Here is a 17,643-nt window from a genome sequence, read left to right as displayed (position 1 = left end):
CATTACTGGAATTTTCATTTTCACGAAACTTTTCGATAACCTTCCGTCACTTGGTGCACAGTAGGGTGAGAGGAAAAAAATGACCCCTATCGGCCCACCTCTGCGTCGATTCCTAGTCCCACCAGGAGTACTTGCACCAAATTTGAAGCAAATCGGACAAGTCTAACTACCGGACCAACGGACCTGAAGTTTGTATGGGAATTTTCAATAATTTACAAGGAGAAAACCCACCAGCACGCATTTTCGCCGCTAGGTGGCACTGTATGCATCGTATTAATAAGAAATGAAAATGAAAATAAAAAGGATAATTGAATTGTCTACAACTTAGTCGAAGACTGCAAGTAAATCCGACTTTGTTAAAAGAAGTTATTAAACTTTTAACGAAGTGAAGTTTTGCATGGGGCCTGATAGTGCATGGTTGTGTATCAGTACTCGATTCACACGAACTAAACATTTTTGTGAAATAATCGTTAGGTTTAGCTCAATGGTATGTTCAGAAGAATTATAGTAAATAACACGAGTCATGCTTTGATTAGAAAATTTTAGTTCCACCTGTTACCGCATAGAGGGCGCCAACACTAACTTTTCAACGGAGAGAGATAGAAATTTGGTGTCTTCTACAAAGTTATAGAACAGGCATTTTTCAGTATTTCTTCTGAACATCTATCTCTCTTCTATCTTCTACATCTACTCTATCTCTCTTCTATGAAAAGTTAGTAGTGGCGCCCTCTATGCGGTCACAGGTGGAACTAAATTTTTCTAACCAAAACATAACTCGTATTATTTACTATAATTCTTGTAAACATACTATTCCGCTAAATCTAACCATTATTTCACATAAATATATATAGTTCGCGGGACTCGAGTACTGATACACAACGATGCACTGCTAGGCCCCATGCAAAACTGACTCAGACATCACATCGTTAGAAGTTTAATAACTTCTTTTAACATAGCCGGATTTACTAGCAGTCTTCAACTAAGTTGTAGATAATTAAAATATCTTTCTTATTTTCACTTACAGTGATAATACGATGTATACAGTGCCCCCTAGCGGCGAAAATACGATCTAGTGAGTTTTCTTCATGTAAATTGTTGAAAAATCCAATATAAACTTCAGGCACGTTGGTCCGGTAGTTAGACTTGTCCGATTTGCTTCAAATTTGGTACAAGTACTCCTAGTGGGACTAGGAATCGACTCAGGGGTGGGCCGATTGAGTTTTCAAAAATTCATCATTTTTCTGGGCAGCCTAGTGCACAGTGCTCTAAAAATCTAACGAAATCGTCTTAGGGCACCAGCGGGTCTGTAAAGAATACAAAATATTAATTTCTATTCCATAATTTTCAGTTCAGCAATTCGAAAGATCGTGCTTACCGCAAGCCATGAAAAATAGACTACGTTGTGAAGCGATGGTCACTCATTATTAAAAAATCACGGTTGAATAAAAAATAAAACTATTAAAAAATTTCAAATAGTTTATAATTTTCACAAACTTATTAGGAAAAATTGTTTAATAAGATTTCGTAATATTGTGTAGGAAAAAAGCTGAAAATTTGAAAATAAATCTGAGGATTATGATTGATTACAGAACTCTGGAATTTTCTATTGGAATGTTTTCAGGCAGGAATTTGATATTGATGCTATTAGACAACTGTGAAATCAAGACCAATAGATCAGTTACATATCGGGACCCCATTCCGACAATTTATCAAAAGTCCTCATGATGTTTACAACAACAGGTTATCAATCTACGGATCAGATAATGTAATATTGAATAAAATCAGTTTGCATCAATAAATTTTCAACTCCAATCCAATTTTTTTTTGTGTGGTGGCGGGGGGGGGCTGTACGGTGTTAAACCCCAAAACCTTCTCTTGGCTACGCCGTTGCTTGGAGTTATTTATTTCGCTTTTCATTTTCCGAAAGGTTTCAGATCGATCCGATGGTCATAAGTTAGAAAAATTGCAGTCAGAAGGTTCGCATAAATGAACATTTTTGCACTGATAAGTTATCAAGTTCCTGCCAGACAACTTGGAAGTGTTCGGTGATTATTTCTAGCGGTTGTAGATAGAAAAATGAAATACAAAATTCGATTTATCGAAATAATGTTTGGCTTATTTCAATGGATTATTACTATATTGAACAATAAATAGGCGACGAAGAGTAATCAACAAACATCAAGCCATAACTTTTAAAGTATTCAAAATAGATATTTGAAGTCTTCAGTAAAGTTATTCGCAAAAGTAAGAGCTACAAATTTGCTGAAGACATCATTTCGATATAATCACTTCCAAGAAAATTTGTGAAAATATCTCACTCATAGGGGGATTAATCAGCAAAAGCACAATACCAAAAGAAAGGGCATATTACCTCCATTAAATTCTCCGAAGATACAATTGTCCTAAAATAATCCGTTTTGGCGTTAATAATAGATTACATGTTTTTGGTCATATTTCTGGCAATGGGAAATGATAAAAATCTTTCGTCGGCGTTTAATGTTAAATATCTCTTTTGATAATAGTCCGATTTCAACAATCTATAGCTTGTTCGAAAGGTATTCTTTGAAGCTGTCTAAATATATATAAATTGTTAATCTATATTGTCAATTTCGGCAGATAATTTAAAAAAACTGCAAAAAACGCCATTTTTACGCATTCAAACATTCATATCTTGGAAACTAAACATCAGAATCAAAAACAAATTAATAGCGTTCATACTGTTTTTTAGTTCTTTCATTTAAAATTGGTTTGGATAAGATCGGTTCAGCCATTGCTGAGAAACACGAATGAGAATTTGTCCGTTACATACACACACACACACAGACACACACACACACACACAGACATTGTCCCAAATCGTCGAGCTGAGTCGATTGGTATATAAGACTCGGCCCTCCGGGCCTCGGAAAAAATCTTGAAAGTTTGAGCGAATTCTATACATTTCTTTTATAAGAAATGTAAAACCATACTTTATGTAAGGTATGTGCCCTCATGCACAAATAAAATGGTCTTGTCCAAAATTTTTCCCACTTGGGAATTTTGCATAATTCCAGGCGTTTGGTACTTATACCAAAAGACAGTTTCGGTTCATATTCCTCGTCGGCAATCAGAACCTCTGTGCTTACTATCGAGACATCACTCGGTGTAAGCCAGTGGTTTAGTGTTCACGCAAGACGTGTGACTTTTTGGAATTTAGTGTCTAACTAGTGCTAATTTGGGTACTAGTTCAGATACATAGTCTAACTGGACACCCAGATGGTGCTAGTTACTGACGAGGAGAATCCGAAACACTAAAACAGCAAACCATACTTTATGTAAGGTATGTGCCCTCATGTACAAAAAAATTGGTCTTGTCCAAAATTTTTCCCACTTGGGAATTTTGCATTATTCGAAGTGTTGTTCGTGCAGAACTCGAAACTGTGCTAATCTCACATCTAGTTGCTTGCCAACTTTGCGCGTGTTCGGAAAACTAATGAATAATGCAACAGTGATATGTGTAAGAAATGTCTCATCTCACTGATAGATGGATTAAATCGGTTATTTGTAATATATTTTGCAGTGTTCTGGGGCGTGTTTTGCTTTTGTAAAGGTTTCTGTATTCCTTTTTCAGGTGTTGCTCGATTTCTCTGAGCCTTTCCATGCAAAAGAACTAAGATATCCAAAAATTAGGCCTCCTGGACCCTCTTCAACTGTTGTTAAATGGGGTAAGATCCCCTGGTTTGTTGATAAAATTAGGTTACCTGTTATTGTTGGCAGTAATTTTAGTGCCCATTTCATAACCTCGGTCCTCTACATTAATTGGTTTGTGCAGTGGAAAAAATTTGATCGCTTCCTTCTTTACATAAATTTCATTCATGATATTCCCTCTGGAAGCTACATGTAGTATTTTTTGTTCTTCCAACAGCTGTTTAGCGGAACCTCTGTATATAAATTTTGCCTTTTTGTTCTTAATACGACATTGCTCCAACTGAGCTAGTATTTCCTTTAAAAATTCGACAGATTTCATTCCTTCGTTTATATTTATATTATGAAAAGTCGTATCAGTTTTATAGTCGAAGATGATGCAACTTGATGTGCATTCCATCTTAAGTCAGTGAAGCTATCGATTGTCTAGCTTGAGTTCATTCTCACAATAGGAATCAGTTGGGTCCGTGATTTTTACTTTCACTTATCACACTTATCACAAGCGGGACGAGCTCTGCTAAAAATTTTTGAACTTCACTTTTTCACTTTGGTTCGAAAGTGTGGTCGCCATCTAATATTACTCTATTTAAGTGTTAAGTTGTGTTGAGTTGAGTAAACAACGCTCCCATATTCTTGTTGATTTTTAACGTGTTACGTGTTTAGTTTACGCTTGTTATTTGTGTTACGATCCCGTGAGCTGACGAAGGTCAATCGAAGATAGTATTATCCGTTAAGAAGCAATTTAATTTACCGTGAAAATCAATTTTATTGCTGCCCTATCAACCCGCTCATTTACGAGACAGCAGTAGCTTGTGGAGCGGCATTGTTCGTAGAATCGTGCAATCACAACAGTTCGGCTTTGTGTGGTGTGATTGAATGAAAATGAATACGCTGCTGTGCCACTCGTGTGCAAATGATATTGTGGGAACGCACATCTCCTGTCGTGGATTTTGCAATGCTACTTTTCATCCCAAATGCAGCGGGATTGCCGAAAACTGCTTTGACGATGTTTTAAATAATAAGCAGATATTTTGGCTATGCAAATCCTGCACTAATCTGATGTCCGATAAGCGTCATCGACAAGCTGTAAGAGCTGCCTATGAGGTTGGACAGGAAGAGGTGTTAGGTGCACACAACTAAATTGTCGAACAACTTAAGGGTGAAATACTAACTGAGTTGAAGTTGGAGATTCGTTCGAATTTTACGGCCCTTATAAATTCTAATTCATTGACACCGAAGACTACTCAACGTCCATTTGCCGAAGCCAGTCGTAACAAAGCTCGCCGTCTTTTCCCGAATAAAGATGGGGCTAAATCTAATGTCTCATCTCTATTACGTGGTACTGGTATGCCTGTTTCACCATCTCTTGGCACGATAACAGTAGCTGATCGTACACCGAAGTTTTGGCTTTACCTTTCACGTATTGCACGCGATGTTTCTGTTGACCAAATTTCCATTTTGGCGAAACAGCGTCTTATCACCGATGACGTGGAAGTCGTTGAACTTGTTGCAAAGGATCGTGACGTAAGCACAATGAATTTCATCTCGTTTAAAGTTGGAATCAAACCTGAGCTCAAGGCGCGAGCCCTATCTGCTTCAACATGGCCCGAAGGAATTCTTTTCCGCGAATTCAAGAGCAATCGCACCGTATCAGCTGGAAATTTTTGGAAACCCCTCTATCCGCAGCCAGATCAGTCGCCAGTTCAGGCCGATACTCATCAGCCTGCTTCACCATCATCAGTTCAATCAGCTATGACGGAATAATTCAACCACCATCGGGACGCATGTCCGACAATTTGCCGTTGTTTGAACGAAGAATAATTTCGCCGCCATCGCCGAGACTGCACAAACAAATTCAAGTTGCGCTGCCATCACCGGGACGCCTGTTATACCGTACTACGGAAGCCCCCGAGCGCTCCGACGCAGTCGTGCTACCAGCCAGCGACCAGCTCAATCGTCCCGGCCCTGCGTTCGGAGGTCGTGAGGGGGTCTTCCGAACTCCCTTCCCAGGCGAGTATTTTGCTTTAAATGACGATCCGCTTCCTGTAAACCTTCTGGTTTCTAGCATGACATCGGGTACAACTCGTTCCGACGATTTGCTGTTGTTTGGACGAAGAATAATTTCGCCGCCATCGGCGAGACAACACAAACAAATTCAAGTTGCGCTGCCATCACCGGGACGCCTGTTATACCGTACTACGGAAGCCCCCGAGCGCTCCGACGCAGTCGTGCTACCAGCCAGCGACCAGTTCAGTCGTCCCGGCCCTGCGTTCGGAGGTCGTGAGGGGGTCTTCCGAACTCCCTTTCCAGGCGAGTATTTTGCTTTAAATGACGATCCGCTTCCTGAAAACCTTCTGGTTTCTAGCATGCCATCGGGTACAACTCGTTCCGACGATTTGCTGTTTGTTTGGCCGAAGAATAATTTCGCCGCCATCGCCGAGACTGCACAAAAAAATTCACGCTGCGCAGCCATCACCGGGACGCCTGTTATACCGTACTACGGAAGGCCCCGAGCGCTCCGACGCAGTCGTGCTACCAGCCAGCGACCAGCTCAGTCGTCCCGGCCCTGCGTTCGGAGGTCGTGAGGGGGTCTTCCGAACTCCCTTCCCAGGCGAGTATTTTGCTTTAAATGACGATCCGCTTCCTGAAAACCTTTTGGTTTCTAGCATGCCATCGGGTACATCACGCCCCTTCAGCATGTCGGCACGATTGCCACGTGGCACTGACGATTTACGGCTATACTACCAAAACGTCAGAGGGCTAAGGACGAAAATCGAGGACTTGTACTTGGCTGCTCTTGACGGCGACTACGATATTTATGTTCTGACGGAAACTTGGCTTGATGATCGTATTACATCGATGCAGCTCTTCGGGGATTCTTATGCGGTTTATCGTGCGGATCGAAGCGCACATAACAGTGTTCATGGTCGCGGCGGGGGAGTTTTGATCACTGTTTCTTTTGCACTAGCCTCCTGTGATTTTGGTGTAGATAGTTCATCAAGCATTGAAGTTGTTTGGACGAAGATTACTACGCAGACGAAAAGCTATTTTATTGGAGCTGTTTACATTCCTCCAGAAAAGCGACTTGACTGCACTATTACGCAGCTCCATCTCGACTCTATAGAACATGCTTCTTCTCAGGCAGATGCAAACGATGTGATAATAGTTCTTGGTGATTTCAACCAACCAGGACTGATGTGGGTTTCTTCTGGACGTGGATACGCTTACCCTAACCCGTTATCCTCGACAACAAATCCTGCCAGCCGCTTACTTCTGGACGGGATGGCTTTTCACGGACTAAATCAAGTAAGCACGATTTCCAACCATCAATCCCGTTTTCTTGACCTTGTGTTCGTCAATGAGAATGCTTTGCCTGAGTGTTCTGTGAGTGAAGCTTCCAGTGTTATCGTTCCTTTGGATAACTATCATCCCGCATTGGAAATATCCATTTCCATAATTAGTTCATCACAATATGAAGAAGCTTTAGCTGTGAATCGTCGTAATTTTCGCAAAACTGATTTAGCAGCACTTCGTCGCACCCTATCGCTGATTGACTGGAGTGTACTACTTGATCAAGTTGATGTAAATGCTGCAGTCGATCTCTATAACCGATTACTCATTGACTGTGTTGAAAAATCCGTGCCAGAATATCAACCTCCCAAGAAGCCTCCATGGTCTAACGCCATGCTTCGGAATCTGAAACGCACCCGCGCCAAAGCCCTACGTGCGTACACAAATCGTCGATGCCCTATTCTCAAGCGCTTTTTCGCACTCGCCAGTAATGAGTACCGCTGTTACAATAAATTGCTGTACAAAGGATATGTGAACCGCATCCAACAAAACTTACGACGAAATCCGAAGGGATTCTGGGCTTTTGTTAAAACGAAGAGAAAGGAAACGGGTCTTCCGTCTAGGATGGTCTACAATGGCGAAGTAGAGACTACAGCGGCGGAAAAATGCTCCCTATTTGCCAGCTACTTTTCAAGTGTCTTCACGACTGATGTGCCATCTGCCGTCGAGCTCGAAAACGCGACCCGTGATGTTCCCATTGGGGCAGTGGATATGGATGTATTCACTATTTCAGTACAATCGGTTCTCTCTGCAATACGGAAAACAAAATCGTCTTATGCTCCAGGCTATGCCGTCTGCTGTTCTGAAAAAATGTTCCGATATCTTAGCGATCCCACTGACGCACCTTTTCAATATGTCGCTTCAGCAGCAAAAATTTCCCGATGATTGGAAGTTTTCAGTTATGTTTTCGGTTCACAAGAAAAATGACAAAAGCAACATCGTGAACTACCGGGGAATCACTTCGCTGAGAGTTGAGTCGAAAATATTCGAAGCGCTTATCAACGAGGTGCTGTTTTTTGCTAGTAAACATTACATAAGCCTTTGTCAGCACGGATTCTTCCCTGGTCGATCGGTTGAGACGAATTTAGTTAGCTTCACATCGTTTTGCATTGAAAACATATCCAGGAAACTCCAGGTGGACACGGTCTACACAGATCTTAAGGCCGCTTTCGACACAGTCAACCATGAGATACTGCTTGCAAAGCTTGATAAACTAGGATGTACCTCGAGTTTCTGCCACTGGCTTCGATCCTACCTTGTTCACCGCGAGTGTGTCGTGCAAATTGGCGACAACGTGTCTGAATCTTTTTGCAATAACTCCGGAGTACCCCAAGGTAGTACACTAGGTCCATTACTATTTTCATTGTTCGTGAATGATGCGGTCTTTGTTCTAATGCGTGGAGGGAAACTGGTTTTCGCCGTTGACTTGAAGATATTTCTTGTGATAAGGAATGAAGCCGATTGCCGTGAGTTACAGTGTCTCATTGATACATTTTACAATTGGTGTCAAAGAAACATGTTGATCCTTTGTGTTACGAAATGTTTTGTCATCAGTTTTCATCGTACAAGAGACATGCTTAATTTTAACTACAACATTGCCGGAACTCAGCTGCAACGCGTTGACCACGTAAAAGATCTAGGTGTTATTCTCGATGAAAGGCTAACTTATACCAATCACCTGTCAGCGACCATCGACAAAGCAAATCGGCTTCTAGGTTTTATGTTCAAAATTTCTAGCGAATTCCGGGATCCTCTGTGTTTCAAGGCTTTATATTGCTCACTGGTGCGCTCGCTGTTGGAATTTGCAAACATCGTCTGGTGCCCTTATCATGCAACGTGGAGTGAAAGGATTGAAGCTGTCCAGCGCAAATTTATACGATATGCTTTACGTCAATTGCCTTGGAATGATCCGTTGAACCTGCCACCATATGAGAACCGTTGCAGACTATTAGGACTACATACTTTGCAAGAACGTAGACATACTTCGCAGGCCATTTTCATATCAAAGCTTCTGTTGGCTGAGTATGATGTTCCCGATCTCCTTGGACAAATCAACCTCTACGCCCCAACCCGTGTTCTTCGCCCTCGGACATTACTACACATCGAAATGCGAAACACCAACTACGCTGCTAATAGTCCGATTTTGGCGATGGTTCGTAGCTTCAACGAGCTTCCCGAGCACTTTGACCTCAATTATAATTCATCACAATTTCGTCACCGTTTGCTGTTACATTAGGTTAATTATTTTTAGTTTAGTTCATTAAGACTTAGTGTCAGATGAACACAAATTTTAAATACAAATACAAATACAAATACAAATACAAATATTAATGTTGAACTATTTGTTTTGGTATTTTAGTTTTCACACGTCGCGCTCTCGACATTTTCACCGTTCAGTTGAATGTGATACCGGTTAGATTAAAATAAAAGAACTAAATTAGGGTAATTTCGGGAGAGATGCCGCGTCAGGAGAGATGCCGCACTATCTATATCTCGTATATAGGGTCACTTTTGTACGGTAATATTATATTGTAAGTTTGTCTTTCGAAGAATTGCAACACTGGAGATGTAAACTAATCCTTATTATTAACTCACGAAAATTTTATTAATGATTATGTGCGTCCAGTTGCATCACGGAGTGCCGAAAACTTTCCAGTACAACATTAAAATTTCGTTTTCGTAAATTGTTTGATTTTTTTTATGGTAAATCATGTATCGGTTGAATAGCTGGGACCATTTAGAAGGCATAGATCATGAGAATGGTCATCCATAATTTCAGAGGAAAATGTCTTCGTGCGGTATCCTTCCTTATAATTGGGAGAGATGCCGCACCAAAATTGCGGGTGAAATGTCGCACTCGATGGGGGAGGCTACGTAGCTAAAATGTAAAAAATTGTAATGAATATGTAAAAAACTAGAACGGAATGGCATTAAATGATCATTTGCGTCAGGTATAGGTTCCTAACAAGGTATATTCACAAACTAACGGACCTAACACAGTGACACAGGATTATGAGTCTATTTATCTATATATTTAAATGGGCAATATGTATTTAAGTATTAGTTACTTCGGTTTATTCTTTAAAGTTTCAGGCACTAATTTTCGTGAACGCATTGATTTGTAGTGATGTCAATATTGGTATAAATACGAAAATATTAACAAATTGAGTTTTTGCTAAATGAATCTCCCAAGAACAAACCTAAGTTATATAAATTCATCGTTGGGAGGAACAGCCAAAAACTGCTTTTCACGAGCCCCTACCAATACCTAGACATATAACTCATACAAATATATAGATAAATAGTACCCTTAATAAAGTTACTCCAACTTAACCGCTACACAAGACTGTTGCGAAAGTAAAATATTTTTAAAATTTTGTTGCAAACATGTTTCTAGAAATGGTAGCACCCCCTTGAGAAAAGTGGAATCACAAAAACATCAAAGAGTGCTAAAAATACTTTTGTTCGCCATTTTTCAGTTTGTGACCACGGTGCGGCGTCTCACCCGCACATGCGGCATTTCTCACGCAATGACCTTTTTTTTAAATGTTCATTGAAATTTGATGAATTTTTTTTCATGACAAAAACCATCTTACAGTATTTTAGAATTTTGTAATTGATAAAAATGATTTTATCAAATATTGGATCGATTTTAAGAAATGTGCGGCATCTCTCCCCAAATTGCCCTACTTTGTAACTCTGAAACGGACACGACGTACGTTTTATGACGATCATGGGTATCAATCGGGCTATCGCCCATGACTAGGCAACACGTAGGATAGTGCTTGAATCACAAGAAAAACCTCAATAGGTTTCTGGAGGTCTATGGCTGAAACTTTCATCGATAGGTCTCATGAGGAAGAAAATTCTGGAGAAAATTAAACGTAGAAATACCAGTTACAAGAAACCGGAAACACCGGAAACACTGCAAATTATAAATTATTAAATTTAGGGAAACCAATAATAGTAAGAAGTAGGAGAATAGGTTTCGAGGGTCGGCGACTGGATACAGTTGGTCTTTCCCGTTTAGACAGCCAAGAAAAAACCTCAATAGGTTTCTGGGGGTCGATGGCTGAAACTTTCATCGATAGGTCTCATGAGGAAGAAAATTCTGGAGAAAATTAGACGTAGAAATACCAGTTACAAGAAACCGGAAACACCGGAAACACTGCAAATTATAAATTATTAAATTTAGGGAAACCAATAATAGTAAGAAGTAGGAGAATAGGTTTCGAGGGTCGGCGACGGGCTACAGTTGGCCTTTCCCGTTTAGACAGCCAAGAGATCAAGTTCAAAGTAATTGTTGAAGTTGAAGTTACAGTGACGTGAAGAGCTAAGTTAAGCTCGAAGTGAGTGTAAAAAATAGAACTTTCGGTTAAAGGTGATTAATTTTAAATGTTTTCCAGAGTTTGCTTCAAAGTTTATTCAAAATATTTTCTACGTAAGTCGAGTAATTAAAAGAAGTAAGTTCTCAACGTAAAAGTTTTAAAGTTCAGACAGTAATTTAATATGATTTTGATAGGGTAGGAAAAATATGAAAAATTGAGGTGAGTGGAAGAGGTAGCTTACGGAGACGAAGCTGCAAAGCAAGTAAATTAGAGGGAGAATTTAGATGGGGATTTCGGTGTGCTAATGGGATTTTGTTTCGCAACGGCAACATTGGGCTCGCAACCTAGAAATCAAGTATTTAGTCCGCATCGTCTCAGCTACAGATCGGTGGACCCGGGTGATCTCCTAGGTGCATCTATCGCCTCGTGCTTGCGTACCACTATAGGTGCATTTGGAGAGCGTTGGTCATCGTGGTGAAATCTCGGCCTCGCGCGCGCCACTCGCCAACAACGTGGTTGCAATACCGCGAGATTGTCTAGCTGGGGAAAGTTCACCAACGCCAGAGTGATCAACCCCGACTCACGCAGCGAAAACCGAATTCGGTAGGTCCCGATCCAGTGTTTGCAATCCAACAACGGCAGCTATTGACAAACTACCAAGCGTCGACATCAGCTCCATCCCGTGTGGTGAAACGCACTACACCCAGTACCGACGCCGGATCAGCAGCAGTAGTGCAAGTGAAGCTCAGTTAAGCGACTGCTCGATGCTGCCCACCTTCGGCGGATGATCGAGCCCAGCCGCGCATTATCGGCTTTTCCGTCATCATCAGACGCACGTGGTCAAGAGCTCAATTGACATCCGCAGCATCAAACCACCCACTGCCCGTTGTGGTGGGGTTTGTAGACAACGAACAACTGTAAGTACGTGATCATTAAAAAAATCCAGCAAACATGACACCGAACTCACCACCAACAGTTGGTAGGGAGAAAAATTGTTAGGTAGGGGGAGAAATTAACCAATGGAAGAGATAGGTACGATCGACTCAAGGGGAGACACAAACATACGGTGACGTCACAAGTTGGGCACTGAGAAACCATCAGACAGTTCGTTCCCGTTGGCTAGCGATTACGCTCCGGAAGAGCAGTTTGATAGTCTCTCAGAAAAAGTGTGGATAGGAGAAAGAGAGGAGTATAGACACATTCCAGCGTTAGGGGACAACGTTTGCACGCATACGTCTCCCAACCTTTGAACGGAACGGATCGTTATATTTCACAGTGGTGTTCGGTGTGTAAATTTCAGTGAGTGAAAAGCTTCCTTTGTTCGTTCGTTAGCTGCCGTTCTGCTGGTGCCGGCAGTAAATCCAGTACATTGTATTCGCTGGTGTGGAACAATCGACGTTGTTTGCAGATAAGTTTTGCTTTATTTTTTCCCTCGTTTGCTTTCTTTCCTTTTCCCTACTTTTCCTCTACCTTGTAATCAAATAATAAGACACATTCCCGTTTATATAACGCTCGCTCGAGGGCGAAATACCATCTGATGTAATCAAGGAAGTCCCTGATCCCCCTAATACTCGCATTGCTCCCCGTATAAAGCAGTACCCAGAAGGTTCCTCTGGGCCAAGGGTGGTATATTTTCGGACCGGAGAGAAACCGGTTAACATATTAAAACTTTCTCGAGATCTGACTGCTAATTACCCAGCCGTAACTCAGATAACACGTGTTCGGGCAAACAAGATACGTGTTCTAGTGAATGATCTCGGCCAGGCAAACGCGATTGCTTGCTGTGAGCGCTTTACGCGGGAATTTAAAGCGTACGTGCCTTGTGTGGCCTGTGAAATCGATGGGGTAGTGTCCGAACCGGGCCTGAAATGCGAAGAACTGTTGGAGCACGGGGTTGGCTGCTTTAAGGACCCCTCACTTGAACAGATTAAGATCTTGGAATGCAAACAATTGTATACCGTAAACACAGAGGGAGGTAAGACTACCTACTCTCTATCAGGCTCGCTTCGGGTGACATTCGCCGGGTCCTCTCTTCCCAACTACATCCTCCTTGACAGGGTTCGCCTACCAGTTCGCCTGTTTGTACCGCGGGTCATGAGCTGCAGCAATTGCAAGCAGTTGGGCCACACAGCCACATATTGTGGACATAAGAAACGATGCGGCAAATGCGAAGGAGAGCATGAGGATGACTCTTGCGACAAAGAAACTGAAAAGTGTATTTGCTGAGGGGGCCCTTCACATGCTCTTAAATCATGCCCTGCGTACAGGCAGCGCGGGGATAAAATTAAGCGCTCCCTTAAGGGACGCTCGAGGCGTTCTTATGCAGAAATGCTAAAGAATGCTTCGCCATCTGTCCTGTCCGAAAATCCCTATGCTGGTTTGGCTAACGTTGAGCAAGAATCTGACGACCCACGAGAGGGAACATCTTTAGTTAACCCAGGGGAATCCAGGAAGAGGAGAAATCCAGCCTCCCCTACATTGCCTCGTAAGGGTGCTAAGGTGTCGTCCACTCAGAGTGCGCCAACTACAATACTCAATAAATCCAACGGAAGTGATGCACAAAAGCCGAAGCAATTTGCTCCAGGACTTGGAAATATTAATTCTAACAAGGAGTACCCACCACTTCCAGGGACACCAAAAACCCCAAGTGTCCTCTTTTTTCAAACAGATACTCAGTCCACTAGCGGACTAATGAAATTTTCTGACATAGTGGACTTAATTTTCACAGCTTTCAATGTTACTGATCCTCTTAAAAGCCTTCTGATACGTTTTCTACCTATAGTGCAAACATTTTTGAAGCAGTTGACTACTAAATGGCCCCTCATTGCAGTGATCGTATCCTTCGATGGCTAAGTCATCGAACGAGGTCACCGATTCGATCACTGTTCTACAGTGGAACAGCAGAAGTATCCTCCCGAAAATCGATTCCTTTAAATTTTTACTAAATAGTTTAAAATGTGATGCTTTCGCATTATGTGAAACTTGGTTAACTTCCGATATAAATCTCAACTTCCACGACTTTAATATAATTCGTCTGGATCGAGAAAACCCCTATGGAGGAGTACTTTTGGGGATCAAAAAGTGCTATTCTTTCAACCGAATTAACCTCCCTTCGACATCAGGCATTGAAATTGTCGCTTGTCAAGTTTTAATCAAAGGACCTTTGCATTGCTTCCATCTACATTCCTCCTAGAGCCTCGGTAGGGCACTGAACGCTTTGTAATATCACGGAATCCTTACCGGCACCGCGGCTAGTTCTGGGAGACTTTAACTCGCACGGTACGGTATAGGGCTGTCTTCATGATGATAATAGATCAACATTAATCCAAGATCTTTGCGATAATTTCAACATGACCATCTTAAACACGGGAGAAATGACGCGGATTCCTACACCACCAGCACGCGCAAGCGCGTTGGATTTATCGCTTTGCTCGACATCGCTACAGTTAGATTGCATGTGGAAGGTGATCCCTGATCCCCACGGTAGCGACCATTTGCCTATCGTGATTTCAATTGCTAACGGTTCAAGACCATCGGAAACAATCAATGTATCGTATGATCTCACACGGAACATTGATTGGAAGAGTTACGCGACCGCGATATCCGTTAAAATCGAATCCACTCAAGAACTTCCTCCGGAGGAAGAGTACAGGTTTTTGGCTGGCTTGATTCTCGACAGTGCGAATCAAGCTCAGACTAAACCAATACCCAACGCGAATACCCGTGGACGGTCTCCCACCCTGTGGTGGGATAAAGAGTGCTCAGAGCTGTACGCGGAAAAGTCCACTGCATATAAGGCCTTCCGGGAAGACGGGTTACCCGCTAGCTATCAACAGTACGCGTCGTTAGAAAGGCAAATGAAGAGTCTAATGAAAGCCAAAAAAACGCAGTTATTGGCGCCGGTTCGTCGACGGGTTAACGAGAGAAACAGCGATGAGCACTCTTTGGGGTACGGCTCGACGTATGCGTAACCGTAATAGTACCAACGAGAACGTGGAATATTCAAACCGTTGGATATTCGCTTTCGCCAAGAAGATCTGTCCGGACTCTGTCCCGGTACAGAAAACGTGCCGCGCCGCGTCTCCTCACGATACCGCGAACGAAACACCGTTTTCGATGGTGGAGTTCTCACTTGCTCTCTTATCGTGCAACAATAACGCCCCAGGGTTAGACAGAATCAAATTCAACTTGCTGAAGAATCTGCCTGACACTGCAAAAAGGCGCTTGTTGAATTTATTTAACAAGTTTCTTGAGGGTAACATTGTCCCTTATGAATGGAGGCAAGTGAAGGTCATCGCCATCCAAAAGCCAGGAAAACCAGCCTCCGACCACAACTCGTATCGGCCGATTGCAATGCTGTCCTGTATTCGGAAGTTGTTCGAGAAAATGATCTTGTTTCGCCTCGACAATTGGGTTGAAGCAAATGGCTTACTGTCAGATACACAATTTGGCTTCCGCAAAGGCAAAGGGACGAACGATTGCCTTGCGTTGCTTTCTACAGAAATCCAAATGGCTTATGCTAACAAAGAGCAGATGGCATCAGTCTTCTTGGATATTAAGGGGGCTTTTGACTCAGTTTCTATCAACATTCTGTCAGAGAAGCTGCACCAGCATGGTCTTTCACCAATTTTAAATAAATTTTTGCTAAACCTGTTGTCTGAAAAGCACCGTCACTTTTCGCATGGCGATTTAACAACATCGCGATTTAGCTACATGGGTCTTCCCCAGGGCTCATGTCTAAGTCCCTTGCTTTACAATTTTTACGTGAATGACATTGACAATTGTCTTGCCAATTCATGCACGCTAAGGCAACTTGCAGACGACGGGGTGGTCTCTGTTACAGGGCCCAAAGCTGCCGACTTGCAAGGACCATTACAAAATACCTTGGACAATTTGTCTGCTTGGGCTCTTCAGCTGGGTATTGAGTTCTCCACGGAGAAAACTGAGTTGGTTATTTTTTCTAGGAAGCGTGAGCCGGCGCAACTCCAGCTTTTATTAATGGGTGCAACGATCAACCAGGTTTTCACATTTAAATATCTCGGGGTCTGGTTCGACTCTAAAGGTACCTGGGGATGTCACATTAGGTATCTGAAACAGAAATGTCAACAAAGGATCAATTTTCTCCGAACAATAACTGGAACATGGTGGGGTGCTCACCCAGGAGACCTGATCAGGTTATACCAAACAACGATATTGTCGGTGATGGAGTACGGGTGTTTCTGTTTCCGCTCCGCTGCGAACATACACTTCATCAAACTGGAGAGAATCCAGTATCGTTGCTTGCGCATTGCCTTGGGTTGCATGCACTCGACCCATACGATGAGTCTCCAAGTGCTGGCGGGCGTTCTTCCACTAAAAAATCGATTTTGGGAACTCTCATATCGATTACTCATCCGATGCGACATTCTGAACCCGTTGGTGATTCAAAATTTCGAGAGGCTCGTCGAGCTTAATTCTCAAACCCGTTTTATGTCCTTGTACTTCGACTACATGGCACATAGCATCAATCCTTCTTCGTACAATCCAAACCGTGTCCGTTTCCAGATACTTCTGAGTCTACTGTATTCTTCGACACATCCATGAAGGAAGAGATTCGTGGAATCCCGGACCATATACGCCCGCAGGTGATCCCCAATATATTTTATAATAAATTCCGAGAAGTCGACTGTGACAAAATGTTTTACACTGACGGATCAAATCTCGATGGGTCCACTGGCTTCGGTATCTTCAGTAATACTATGACCGCTTCATTCAAGCTCAATGATCCTGCTTCAGTTTACGTCGCAGAGTTAGCTGCAATTCAGTACACCCTTGGGATCATCGACACTCTGCCCACAGATCACTACTTTATCGTTTCGGACAGCCTCAGCTCTATCGAGGCTCTTCGTGCGGTGAAGCCTAAAAAGCAATTCCCGTATTTTCTGGGGAAGATATAGGAGTCCTTGTGTACGTTATCTGAAAAATCTTATCAAATTACCTTTGTTTGGGTCCCCTCTCATTGCTCTATCCCGGGCAATGAAAAGGCCGACTCATTAGCAAAGGTGGGCGCATTAAATGGTGACATACGAAAGACCAATCTGCTTCAACGAATTTTTTAGTATCAACGAAGCCTTGGTTCGGGGGGATGGATGTGGGTCGGGATTTTATTCGTGTAATGTCCCGACTTATGTCCAATCACTACACCATGGATGCGCATTTGCGGCGTATTGGGCTTGCGGAGAGTAGTCTGTGCGCTTGTGACGAGGGCTATCACGACATCGAACACGTTGTCTGGGTATGC

General features: G+C 42.5%; 2 protein-coding genes across 1 annotated transcript; one reads left to right on the top strand and one right to left on the bottom strand.

Annotated features, from left to right (window-relative positions):
- The window catches only part of LOC131689268 (voltage-gated potassium channel subunit beta-2), a 1,724,569-nt gene that overhangs the window by 1,346,935 nt on the left and 359,991 nt on the right, over positions 1 to 17,643 (bottom strand).
- LOC131689270 (uncharacterized) lies at positions 4,590 to 7,630 on the top strand. Its single transcript, XM_058974252.1, has 2 exons — positions 4,590 to 6,299; positions 6,351 to 7,630. The coding sequence occupies exon 1, from the start codon at positions 5,286 to 5,288 to the stop codon at positions 6,267 to 6,269; it is 984 nt and encodes a 327-aa protein (XP_058830235.1). The 5' UTR covers positions 4,590 to 5,285; the 3' UTR covers positions 6,270 to 6,299; positions 6,351 to 7,630.

Source organism: Topomyia yanbarensis, chromosome 3 (assembly GCF_030247195.1).
Source record: "Topomyia yanbarensis strain Yona2022 chromosome 3, ASM3024719v1, whole genome shotgun sequence".
In the NCBI taxonomy this organism is placed as follows: domain Eukaryota; kingdom Metazoa; phylum Arthropoda; class Insecta; order Diptera; family Culicidae; genus Topomyia; species Topomyia yanbarensis.
The sequence above is the reverse complement of the archived record's forward strand: the minus strand, read 5'-3'. Positions and strand labels throughout refer to the sequence as shown.